General features: G+C 36.5%; 1 protein-coding gene across 1 annotated transcript in view; it reads left to right on the top strand.

The window, feature by feature from the left end:
* The first annotated feature begins 2,750 nt into the window (after positions 1-2,750).
* Positions 2,751-13,436, top strand: part of LOC118270379 (dopamine receptor 1) — a 28,135-nt gene continuing 17,449 nt past the window's right edge. Inside the window, exons 1-4 of the mRNA XM_035585952.2 lie at positions 2,751-2,914; positions 5,694-5,781; positions 9,755-9,935; positions 11,461-11,589. Coding sequence (XP_035441845.1) covers positions 2,885-2,914; positions 5,694-5,781; positions 9,755-9,935; positions 11,461-11,589 — 428 coding nt within the window. The 5' untranslated portion in view covers positions 2,751-2,884. The remainder of the gene's footprint in view (positions 2,915-5,693; positions 5,782-9,754; positions 9,936-11,460; positions 11,590-13,436) is intronic.

The raw sequence follows: 13,436 nt of genomic DNA, 5'->3' as shown, positions 1-13,436 counted from the left end.
TGTTGGCAAAGTTTTCTTTAGCCTTGAAATATTATGTTCGTATGTCATTGAACGATGGAGAGAGTACTTTAAGTATCATCACTATTGATTGTGATAAAAAAGAAAGTACCTATATTTTTTTAGCTCAGTAAGATTGTAAAACTATGTACTTAGTGCTCTTATTGCTTTACAAGGACACTAGCGGACCCGACTGACGTTGTCCTGTCTACACGTTTTTAATTTGAAAATTTTAAACTTTTTTTAATAAGCCAAAACATTCTGGACCATTTTGATGAAAATTATTATTCAAATGTTATGACAATATCTAACGTCATTAATATTTGACACTGCGATGGTGCCAAAATCAACAACTACTAATAAATTAAAATTAATTAAAAAAACATTGTCCAGCGGACAAAATTGTGAATCTAAACCATTCTCAGATCCCCTTGAATACACACAAAAAATTTCATCAAAATCGGTCCAGTCGTTTAAGAGAAGTTCAGTGACATACACACTTACAGAAGAATTATATACAATGTGATAGGGGCGAGACTTCTAACCCGTTAAGGCTGAATACTACATCTAATTTTAACGACAAAAGTCCTGGGTCGAAGGGGTCGAATCCCCTCCCTGGCCATTTTAATATTTTTTTTTACTTTTTTTGATATCAAAGGTTGTATGCGTCGTAGAAACATAAAAAAGACGACAAACGGTAGCTAATAACCTTGGCTAACTAATTCATTACTTTTTTCATATGTTTGATAATGTTTTGGTGAGAAAAAAAATAATTTGTGAATTATTCTTACCGAAAAAATCACTATTTTCCTATATTTTCAATTAGGGGTTCAACCCCCATATTATTTTTTTTGTCGATAAAATTAGATGTAGTACTCAGCCTTAACGGGTTAGAAGTCCCACGCCTATCACATTGTATATAAAGATTTGACTGACTGACTGTACTCTCTCACTCACATAATCGAACAAATACAGAAATCACACACAAAACTGCACGGTTGATGCATTGACTGGGCAACCTGCTACCACGCAACGTATAGCAGATTCGACTCCTGCACGAAGCAACTCTTTGTGTGATCCACGAGTTGTTTTTTGAGGTCTGGGTGTCATGTGAATGTGATTTTGTATGTTTGAAAACACATCTATGACACAGGAGAAAATCCTAGAACTAAAAAAATCACTCTTCTACCAATTACCTCTATGAAACGTATCTGTCAACAGTGTAGCTATGATGAAACATAAGTTAATTATTGACCATGATATTCCCTCCTAAAATAACACATTTCTCAAATTGTTCTAAAAAGAAACATTAACTAAATTACTAAATTCACAAATGCAAAACTAGGTGAATAAGCTAAATAGAAAATAGGGCACACTTCGATCCTATACTAGGAACACAGTAAACGTTTCTAGACATAGAATTATACATAAACATTTAGCTGGAAATGTACTGCACGGTCTTTAGTAAAATAATAATAAGCAATTTTGTGTACATACTACTGAATATCGCGACTTCTCTCATTTTATGATAAAATTAATTACTAGGTACTTAATTATTTTTTTTGCTCAAACCTTCTCCGTGTGAGAAGAGGCCTTTGGCCAGCAGTACCAATTTATAGGCTGATGATGATGATGATGAATGACGTATACCAGAATCGTGGCGTTCAGTGTTCCATTGTCTCTGCCTACCCCGATGGGAGACTTTCATGACGACATAATTATTATATTAAAAAGTTACACCATCCTTAATCGTCTTGTTGGTTGATAGTAGTTGGTTCTCTCGCCTTAGGCGAGGCAAGAGGGAGTGGCAGACTCTTACTGACTAAAAACCACCCCGTTCCTTCTCCTGCTTTTCAATCCGGAGCCCCGGTAAACCCGCTAGGTAGTCCACAGCTCCGGATAAGTTGATCACACTTTACGATTTTGCGCGTCTATCTGCTTTCATTGTTTCTGACGATTTCGTTTTTTAAACAATTTTATATAATTTATTTTCCACAACTTCGAAACTCTAATATACGAATAAAAGAAAACATATTTTTCCTAGTAAATACCTTACGTAAATATAAATAAAGTACAGGTTTCGTTGACAATAAGCCCCTAAGGTTCATACAGGGGTTTATTTGGGTCATATGGTATTTGTATGGACTAAGAGGGTCAGCTACTTGTACAATTTATATACCACTTACGGATAAGAATATTTTATTTCTGGATAACGTACTTGGCAAAATATGTTTGTATTGTGCGAAACCTTAACCTGTCATGTATCTTTAGCATTATCAATCTTGTAGGTTTGTAATAAAGTTGAAGATGTTTTGTATTTCTGACAATAAAAACTGTTTACTAATGCCTCTTCAATCAAATTCTTAGATGCATAATACTAGCCTACCTATGGTTTTGTCCGTGTGAACTAGTCTATATCTTTTTCGTATCCCTAACTATAAGCATAGATTGAATGAATAGATAAATCATTAAGGCATAACAAACAAACAAACTTATTTTGATATTTATATTATGACGGAGACGGGATATTTACCATTGTACCAGCACAGTTGCAAGCGTAATAATCACTGATCAACTCATCAACAGTTCATTACTATAGATAGCATAGAATGCCGAAATATCAGTCATCAAATTCTAATGATAGTGTTAGTGACAAACATATTTTCATATGTATATTATTACTTACTTAAAATCTTCAACGATTTAGTAACAAAACCTGACATACTATTATAATGTTCTTTCTTTTGTTCCAGATATGTGAGAGCAGCTCACGATGGCATTCCTCCAGGTGGCACGGAGGGTACCCAGCGAGCTGGACAGCTTCCTTATAAAGGTCGACACCAAGACCTGAGGATGAACAAGCACCGGTGGAGCCAACTTCTATAAAATGGAGTTCGCCTCTGTTTTACCTACTAATGTGAGTATACAATCGTAATTTGACACCGTTCAGTATCACATTATTACATCAGATATTTTCCATAGGGAATCGAACCCGAAGATCTTTTGAACAAACTTTTGGATAACAAGGTAAATGTGTACATAAAATCCATAATTATTGTTTATCGCCTTTGAATTTCATCTCAGATTAAACAAAAAAGGAATTGGGTTATAAAATAATCCAAAATGTATGCCCAATGTGTAACACAAAATACATAAAATCCATATTGTCAATTGCCTTGTTATCTTTGAATTCCATCTCAGATCAAACAAAACAGTATTGGGTTATAAATTAATCTAAAATGTTTGCCCAATGTGTAACAAAAAATTTAACCCCGATATATTATTGAAAATCGCTTGTTACTTCGGAAAACTTAGGCATGATGTTAAATATATATTATCCTATTGAAATACCTATCTGTATTGAACCATAAAACTTTTGAAAAACTACTAAAACACGTCCACTGCTACATTTTGTAGACATTTTACGACAGCGTAGTCAGCGTAGCTGGCGTAGCACACTGATTGCTACGGCGTAGCACCTTTAGTTTGTAGTGTGAAACTGTGAACAAGTTTATGATTTTACATTGTGTTATCTCTTGGCTAATTTTATTTAGCTTTCTTTTTTAAATGGGGATAAAAAGGAATATGGCTTTGATAAAGTCAAACGTCAAAGACAACATTATTTATTTGAAATAGACCAAAAAGGCACTTTTGAACATCAACGCAAATATTACAATATTAGTCTGTCTGTTGATCAGTCCTCTAGTGAAGCTGTTTGCTCGTTCCTAAGTGTAGATTCTTATTAAGAACGAGCAAGAAACTCCATAGGTTATGGTTATAGGTTCATCACTACATAGGATTGATGACTGACGGAAATTAAAGTCATATATTTTAAAATAAAGACCTTTATCGACGCTTTTAGGAAACAAAATATATTGTTATTTTTTGCATGAGTAGAAACATTAATAAAACACTTAGATATTAACTTGAAACTAAACAAACACATAATTACATAACTCAGACATCAACGTCACCCAACATCCGACAGGCCTACAACTATCAAAACTTAAACCACTACTTATATAATAATTCTGATTATTAATACCCACAACGACCCAATTCTAATCATCCTAAACCATATAATACATAGACATTAAGTTCATTTTCCATTGGCATATCGCTTTACTAATCCAGTTATGAGTGAACAGAAATCTTCAAACTAAACTAAAGTTATTTAAGTTTAATAACATTCGATATTGGCTTCGCAACATGTGGTTAAATTGCTTTAACTGAGAAGTAGTTACGGAACAATCTTAGGTATTTAACGATTATTATGTAAAGGTTTAATCAGACTAAATCGTTAACCTTGTAATAAATATAGGTATAAGTAAAAGAGCGTATTTATATTGAAAAGGCTTGCAAACGCAACGCAACGCACCTCTGTCTCCTATGGTGTTGCGGGTGTCCATAGAAGAGCATTAATCGCTTACCATTAGGTTAAAAGTTTGCTCGTTTGCCTCCAATTCCATAAAAATACTGTAAATATGAACTAAGTTTGATACGTTTGCTATCTCGAAATTGTCAACTGTAGCAATGTTTTGTGACTGTACATACTTTTAACTGCGATCTCCAACCTGCTTGCCAAGCGTGGTGATTATGGTAACCATCTCCACGCTCCTAAAACCTTCTTATACAGAAGACGGTTGAAAGAAAATGACCAAATAATCCAATAGTGGACGGTTTAGCTCTATGCTACGCACTGTTTTTTTATAATAACTATCGTGTGACGTACTAACTTAACTCAAAATATATAAAGAGATAAAAAGTCTACTAGTTTCGAGTCACAGAAGGACTCTTCATGATGAGCAGCGTGCGCAGACGCGGCGACATCGACTATAGGCTGCGCGATATCATCATGTCTCAAAAATAACTATACAAAATGCAGAATAAATACACATCTAGTATAACGATTTCCTCTTATTAATTTTCAATTAATTAATAATATTGATAGCCACTCCGTCCACATAACAAAATACAAATTAATCGTATTAAAAGTGACTTCCATATAATACGACATTTATAAATGGATGATAAAATAATGAGTCGCCCGTATATTCATATATTTGGCTGCAAAAAGATAAAACATTTCATTACATGTACCGTCGTAGTGTCGCTGAATGGACCTGCAATTGAGAACGGTTTTAAATTAATATGAATAAGTGCAAAATATTGGTAAAGTCCATTTTTATATTCAGCTTTTTTAAAGGGGTAGAAATCATCCAATTTCTTCTTCCTCCTTGAGTGTGAAGAGGGAGTGTCAAACTCTTACTGACTAAAAACCACCTACACGTTCCTATTCCTGCTTTTTCGAGCCTTATTTTTATAATAACTATCGGGAGATATACTAAATTAAATTAACTAAAAAATCACTGTTTACTCACGTAAATTAATGGAGAAAGGGTAGTAGGATGCGCCGCTTCTGCACACGCTGATCATGATGTAGAGTTCCGTCTGATGACTACGTAATTAAATCGTGCTTTTCTCCATTAAACCTCGTGGTTACGTACAACGACAAGAGAAGGCTTATAGTCCAACACAGAAAATTAAATGTCACAAGCAAAACATACAATACTAAACAATATATACATACAATATACATACAACTAAACTATAAGACAACACCAATACCAGCTCAATAAACCTACATCCCATCGCGTCCAATATTTTCATTTGAATAATTCATATGTTGTCCGTAGGTGGCGCTTCAGTTCAACGAGACGACCGTGGAATATGATGATGGAGATGACCCGGACGCTGTCACGTTGCTGTCCATATTGCTTGTCGGTTAGTACTTTATTGTAATACCTAGAATCTGATAGTTACTTAGGTACCTAAATACTATGTATTGTATATGTCTGTCTGCGTATGTGTACGATTGACGTTTGATGATTGACGTTTAAGTGTGCGAGAGCTATGTTTCGGCACGAATGGGCTGGCTCGACTGGATTGATACAGCCTCATAGAAAACTAACGTGAAGCAAGGCTTGTATTGTGTTTCGTCGTGTGGGTAAAAACGACGAAACGGTTTTCGGAGGCCCAATTCTCAAAATCCTCAAGTTCCTAACCCGCAAAAGGCTGGCAACGCACTTGTTACTCAACCGGTGTTAAGGGTGTCTATGCGTGGCACCGATTGCTCACCATCAATTAATGATCAGTTTGCTAATATACCGACTTATAACCATAAAAAAAACATTGTAGTATATCAGTTTTGTAACACATAAAATTCATAAAAAAGTGCTACATTATATTGTAAAGTACACCAAAACATCACAATCACCAGCCAATACAAAAATAAGACACACAAAAACACCTACATTTAGTAGGTAAGTTAAGAAGTTCACGCATATTTCTTCATACACCTGATTTTATTACATAACGCCCTCTTTTTTCCCGGCTGAGCACTCAGCGAAACGTGTCTCAGATCACTGAGCAAGTAATTCTTGTAGAATTTACAAGTTCATTATGAATGCTTTTCATGCTCTCTACTGATTTCGAAAATACCTAGAATTTGTGAAGATTGACATGTGTTTTGATTTGCAGATTTTTTTTAAATGTCTTAATTTATAGTTGTAGTTCCCTCTTGTAATAAGTAAATTGGGAAATCGGAACTAAATAAATATCCCAGCTTCTTCTCTTTAATTCCTAAATATGGTATAGAAAAAGCTATTGTACCAAAGCAAACAATAACTTTACCCGGCCCAGGAATCGAACCAGAGACCCCTTGCCCGGCAATCGCACTTGCGACTATTCGACCAACGAAGCAGCCAGGTCTACTGGGCATTTTCCGATTTTTTGAACATTTCTCAGTAAGAAGTACGGAGTCAGGAAATGTGCCCAGTATACGACAATAATCCCACCCTTCTTACTTGGGACCCATAACACAAATGGTGAAAAGTGGTTGTACATTGTACAGTGGCATTAAGTGCCGTAATGTACAGGTGGACCTCTACCTACCCTTTGGGCATAAAAGGCGTAAACATGACATACTATACGTGTTATCGGTTTAAGGTGCTCCCACACAGCAGTTATATAACGTTAGAGACTGATTTAACATTTGTGTTTAAACAAATTATAACAGTAATTGTAGAGTATGTTACACGCTATTGCAAATGTTATATTGTTACACATTGTTGTATAACGTTATATAACTGCTGTGTGGGAGCACCTTTATACCTATTTTTCTCTAATCTCCACCAAAAACTACTCAGAAACATTCCTCTAAAAACCTAACTCAGAGGAAATTCAGACCCACCTACAGCATGTCACCATCGATTACCGAAATATTAAATAAGGGTCCCACTGTATTGCCACTACAGGCGTTTCTGTGAAGCACGTAGTAATCTTATTTCCATATTGAGCCACGCTTGAATATAGTTTACTGATCCCTTATCATTTCAAGGAGGTTTTGATAGGAGAGAAAATCTCTCCCCGTGGTTCGGTATTATTGAATTATTTATGCATCCCTTATCTACTGGGTTTCATTGCCAAATTCTCTGTAATAGGATTGTGTCGGGATGATTTTGTAGACTTAGTTACTATGTGACTATAACTTGTAAAACGAACCAAAGGAGACAATTTTAAGTATATTTTAATACAGTGGGATATTAAATCTTCTTTACTCAAATCATTTATATGTCGGCTCGACGGGAATGATACCACGGCCTCACAGAAAACCTACGTGAAACAACGCTTGCGTCATGTTTCGTTATGTGAGTGAGGTTACCGGAGACCCAGTTAGCCTCCTGCCCAATCTTCCTAATCCCCGATTCCCCAACAACCCTTAAATTCATAACTACCAAAACGCACGCACTTGTAACGTCTCTGGTGTTTCGGGTGTCGATGGACGGCGGCGATTGCTTACCATCAGGTGAACCACCTGCTCTTTTACCGGCTTATACCACAAAAAACATACAACAAACATAACACTACATAGTGCTAACCAAAACCCAATCCAAAAACAGTTCATTTCCTTCTAACCAAATAAAATCTCCTTCTTAAGTTAAAACGAAAACGAAGGGAAATTATATAACATATACACTATCTTTACACACAGTTCTATCTGTTTGAGCGTGCAAATACTTCCATACTTCCACGCTATTTCGCGCCTCGTTCCTCGCTAAGCGGTTCAATTTCCTGAAACTAACAAACTGCTGCAGGTAGCGTATCGCGTTGATCTTCGTAAGTGTGGGGACGTGTCAATGATACTTACTTACTGGAAGATCGGTGGAAGGATTTTTGGTTTTAGTTTTGAAGATTTAAGCTGTATTTGCGTAGTTTTTTAAGATATAACTGGAGTCATTGAAGCTAACAAAGCTGCAATCATAACTGAAATTGGAGTCATTTTTTATGTTAAATAGGCCGACGTGTAATGGCCGCTATGGGTCGTGAGCCTGATGGCCATAACCGTGCATGATTTCCAGCCTCCGTGCTACGACTGGAGCACGTCTCGAAAAACCGATAAGCAACCCAGTAATACTTCACCTGACCCGGGCTTTGAACCCGACACCCAGCCCGTTAGTCGCACTTGCATCCACTCGGCCAACGAGGCAGACTCCGGCATAACTGGAGTCATTGAAGCTAACAAAGCTGCAATCATAACTGAAATTGGAGTATTGTTTTTTTATTGTATAAGCGAGCAGGCGGATCACCTAATGGTTGCGTTGCCAGCCTTTGGGGGTTAGGCATTTAAGGGCTGTTGGAGGATCGGGGATTGGGATGATTGGAAAGGGGCAATTGGGTCTTCGGTAGCTCTACACTCACACAACGAAATACAAGGCAAGCGTTTTTTCTCGCCGGTTTTCTGTAAGGCCGTGGTATCACTCCAGTCAAGCCGGGCCATTCGTTCCGAAGGATGGCTCTCTCATCATCTAGCATCAATAATGATGCGTTCACAAAAACAGACAGTTAAAAATATAAGGTTCGGTCTCAGAGACAGCAAACTAAGTTTTAAAACTAAGATCACAAGAGTCAAAATTAAAAGCAGCAATATTTAAGTTATTACTTGACTCAAAAGTTGTTAAAATAGTGGCTTATTAAAGTAGCAGATTCATTTCTCGACGATACTTGGATACTTACGCTTATGAAGTTTTAAGAAACTTTTAACAAGACTTATTCAACTTATTGCAAGACTTTCTGTAGGTACCTCTCTTTTCAAGAATAATAATGTATGAGTATTCTGTTATTTTATACTAGCTTCCACAAGGGGCTTTGCCCGCGTTTACGTGGGATATAAAGTATCCTATCACCCAAGTCAGCTCGTACCCTGTATCTGTATACATATATACCAAATTCCAGTGTGATTGACGGACAAACATCCTTTTCTTCTCCTTTAATTATTTCTTCTGATTTATTTCGTTGGATTCCGCACTAAGACAGTTATTCATGTCTCTGGGACGCGCCGGACTTCAGTGTTCCGGTATTTTCATGATTGTGTCTACTGTAGATCCTGGCTTACAGGAGTTACAGCGATTAGGGATGTTGTAGCGGATTTGTCCCAATAAAATAGACAGTACTTACTTTACTTTTTTTTTTATTCATTCGTTTATGTGGTTTTATCTGACATTATTAAACAAGCGTAATGTTCGGCGCCCTCCAGTTAGGTGGAGTGACGATATCCGCAAAATGCCTGGTAGTGGTTGGATGCGTAGAGCTAAAGATCGAGCCCTGTAGCGTGCCATTAGAGAAGCCTATGTCCAACAGTGGATGAATAAACAATACAACGACATGAACTAACTAAACAAACATTGCTTGTCCACAGGTATATTCCTATCGCTGCTAATATTCCTGAGTGTGGCTGGGAACATACTGGTCTGCATCGCAATATACACGGACCGAGGTTTGCGACGCATCGGCAACCTGTTCCTAGCATCGTTGGCTATCGCTGACATGTTAGTAGCAGCCGCTGTTATGACATTCGCTGGAGTTAATGATTTGCTTGGGTAAGTTACATTTTATTCATTGACTAACTCGTCAATCCACAGCTGTTCTAACGTCTTGGTAGATATTTCTATTTAAAATACAAACTTTTTGCTTATACTCTGAATATTCGGTGGTAAACTTCATCCATCACCCCTTTGCTTTGCAAAAAGACGTATAACTGTTGGTATAGTATAAGTGGTCACATGGACATCTCTTACAAGTGTAAGAGATTTCCATATAATAAACATTACTTATAAATAAACAATCTATGGATTGATTTACACTTACATTGAAATTGACTCGTTGTTAATTGTGGAGATAGTACTCGCTCCTTGAAAACAACCGATATTAGTATTCCTAATACAGTTAAAACTCGATCCATGTCGATACCAACACAAACAGAAAAAACCAGACAGATTCGATTACAGGCTCTTTGTCATTGGTTAAGTAATTACGAAATGTAGGTTAAGTCTAAATATACTTATATGTATATCAGCCAATCTCTTCGGAGAATATGCCAGTAAAGGAGTAGACGGATCATCTGATGGTAAGCAATTGCCGCCGGCTATGGACACTCGAAACATCAAAGGCTTTACATATGCGTTGCCGGTGTTTTGAGGGTTAGGCATTTAAGGGTTGTTGGGGAGATTGGAAAGATGGGGAAAGGCGGTAATTGGGCCTCCGGGAACCTCACTCACACAATGAAACACAACTCAAGCGTTATTTCACGTCGGTTTTCTGTGAGTACGTGGGTCTCCAATCGAGCCCACCCATTCGTGCCGAAGCATGGCTCTCCTACACCCATGTATGTACGAGTATGTAATTATAATTTAGTAGTTTTCAGTCTTTGTGTAAAGCTGCCAGTAAATAAATCATACAAAACAATACCGTTTTATACTGGGAACTCAATCATTTTGGCGCTTGAAATGTTGATAATGTATATATCTATACATACTCGTATGTAGGTACATTGACGAATGTATACTATGTACATTGAACAGTATAATATGAATGTATGTATACATTTGACGAAGCCTACACTTTGTTTGTTAAAGCTATTGACTGACGTTATTCTGTAAACAATGTTTCAATAAATTAAATTCTGTGCCTGAATACTTTAGACAATATTGTCGGGTAATGAAATATTTTCGTTAAAACGTTTATATAGTGTTGAAGGTTATGAAATTATTTAATGTTTAAAAATATTTTGGTAAATCATAATAGTTATATGGTAGACTCAGACAGTATCTATAAAAGATCCGCTTTGTACTAATCTTTTTTTAGTTTCATTTGACTGTACGGTTGTTGTAGTGTCTGGCCAACTGGCTGCTGTAGCGGGTTCGATTCCCGCACGGAGCAACTCTTTGTGTGAACCACAAATTGTAGTTTCGGATCTGTGTGTCATGTGCATGTGAAATTTTATAATTGTAAATTATATATTTCCTTTATAATGTACTTACATATCTCTGTAATTCAAACACTTTTCTTTTCAAGACGTTAGCAGATGATCTTCATATTATTATAATAACAATTTTTCTCCCACAGATACTGGGTCTTCGGCGAGCAATTCTGCGACACCTGGGTAGCATGTGACGTCATGTGCTCAACTGCCTCCATTCTCAACCTGTGCGCAATCTCGCTCGACAGATACATACACATCAAAGACCCTTTGAGGTGAGAACCATTCGCATAAACCACTATTCAGTGGTTTCGATCTTAGATAACAGATGTCTATCGCATTGAAAGGGTTCGTTACGTACGGTGGGGTAATTTGTTTTTGGGAGTTTAATTTGTATACTGCAATCATTTTGTTTTTTGGATCGTAGTTTATTAATGTTCTTTTATTGCATGGAGCGTGGTTAGTGTCTGAGATTTGTAGTTGGACTGCCTTGTTGGTTGAGTGATCGTAAGCGCGACTGCCGGACAACGGGTCTCGGGTTTGATTCTCTCTCGTTGAACGAGAGTATAGAAAAGTCATGATTAAATTTTGAAATACTTTTTCGAATATCAATCCCACACTCGCTGACTTTTCTACTAACTCCTTTTACTAGCATTTAAACCACGAAGCAAGTACGAATAGGAGATGCATTAATGTAAAAGTGCATGGTGATGCAAAAAATCGGCCCGGCTAATGATATTATAAGTATTACGGTATAGGTAGGTTATAAACGCTCAGAAAGTGGCATTAAAATGTGGACAATTGACAACTTTTTTATTGTATGGCCCGCAAGATGAAAATTGGTGAAAGGCAAGGTTTCACGCATTATATTAGGTTAAGTAAATCTAGTTATTACATCTTCTCTTTGTATTTTTTTCATGATTTTAACGTTATTCTTGCCTAGTGAAACGAATCCTTTTAGAATCAGTTAGCCCACCGTAAATAACAACCTCAATAATAATAAAAAAAAAACAAGAAAACACTATCTTCCAACCCAGAAACTTAACACTATTTCACTAAAACAAAACAATATAAAATAATTACTTTCCAATACATAAACCTGGGTTAAGTTAAATGATCGGATAGTGGACAGAGGCTTATTACATGAGCGATAAGGGTGAAAATTGTATAACAAATATAGATTGTGCGGTTAGCCGTTTAGTTATAAAATTGATATGAGGCTGAGAAATGGACCATTATTATTTGCTCTAGTGAGTGACAGTCGTTAAATTAATGCTGATATAAGCTTGTGTTATATGACTACTACTAGTAATATTGTTTTAACATCGTTATTTTGACCGATAAAAAAGAAAAGGACTTATAGTTTCCACACGTGTAGGTTTATCTTTATTTTTTTATGCTGGGTCAAAGATAAACACCACTGCTTGACTTGAATCTATTTCGTAAAAGTTCATATACTCTATTTAAAAATACTTCAAAACAACACTTAATACTTTAAGACACCTGCAACACGAACCGCTGATACGTTGCAGGTCTTTTGGGGTTAGGAAAGGTTGTTGGGGAATCGGGGATTGGCAAGATTGGGAAGGGCGGTAATTGGGCCTCTGGTAACCTCACTCACACAACGCAAGCGTTGTTTCACGTCGGTTTTCGGGCAGTCCCATTCGTGCTGAAGTATGGCTCTCCCACTATTTAACAAATTTGTCACATCAAATACTAACATAAACTTTTAATGCTAATTAATAATTAATTGCTACTAGGGCTTATAATCATTTGACGACTTGCACAACCCGGAGACTATGCCGAAAATCAATACTGATAATGTCAGCAAAAATAACGATTTGTCGGTAACCTTGGATAGGTTAATACGAAAATGCTATAAAACCATAAACTTTTAGCTTCAAATAGTCTTCGATCACGTTATAATGTCCCTGAAGCCCTGTATTCTCAGATTTCAATCATAATAAAACCTAGGCCTTAAATTTATTAACTAGATCCATTGTTGAACTAAAAGTATTACTACACGCATATTAATCTAGCTCTTTTGTTTTATAATAATGAAATTGAACATAATGGTGTTTAGTTTTCTAGAAGTTCATTTGTTTGATTACCACTTTTCACC

Source organism: Spodoptera frugiperda, chromosome 13 (genome assembly GCF_023101765.2).
Source record: "Spodoptera frugiperda isolate SF20-4 chromosome 13, AGI-APGP_CSIRO_Sfru_2.0, whole genome shotgun sequence".
Taxonomy (NCBI): domain Eukaryota; kingdom Metazoa; phylum Arthropoda; class Insecta; order Lepidoptera; family Noctuidae; genus Spodoptera; species Spodoptera frugiperda.
This window is presented reverse-complemented; position numbering and strand designations above follow the sequence as displayed.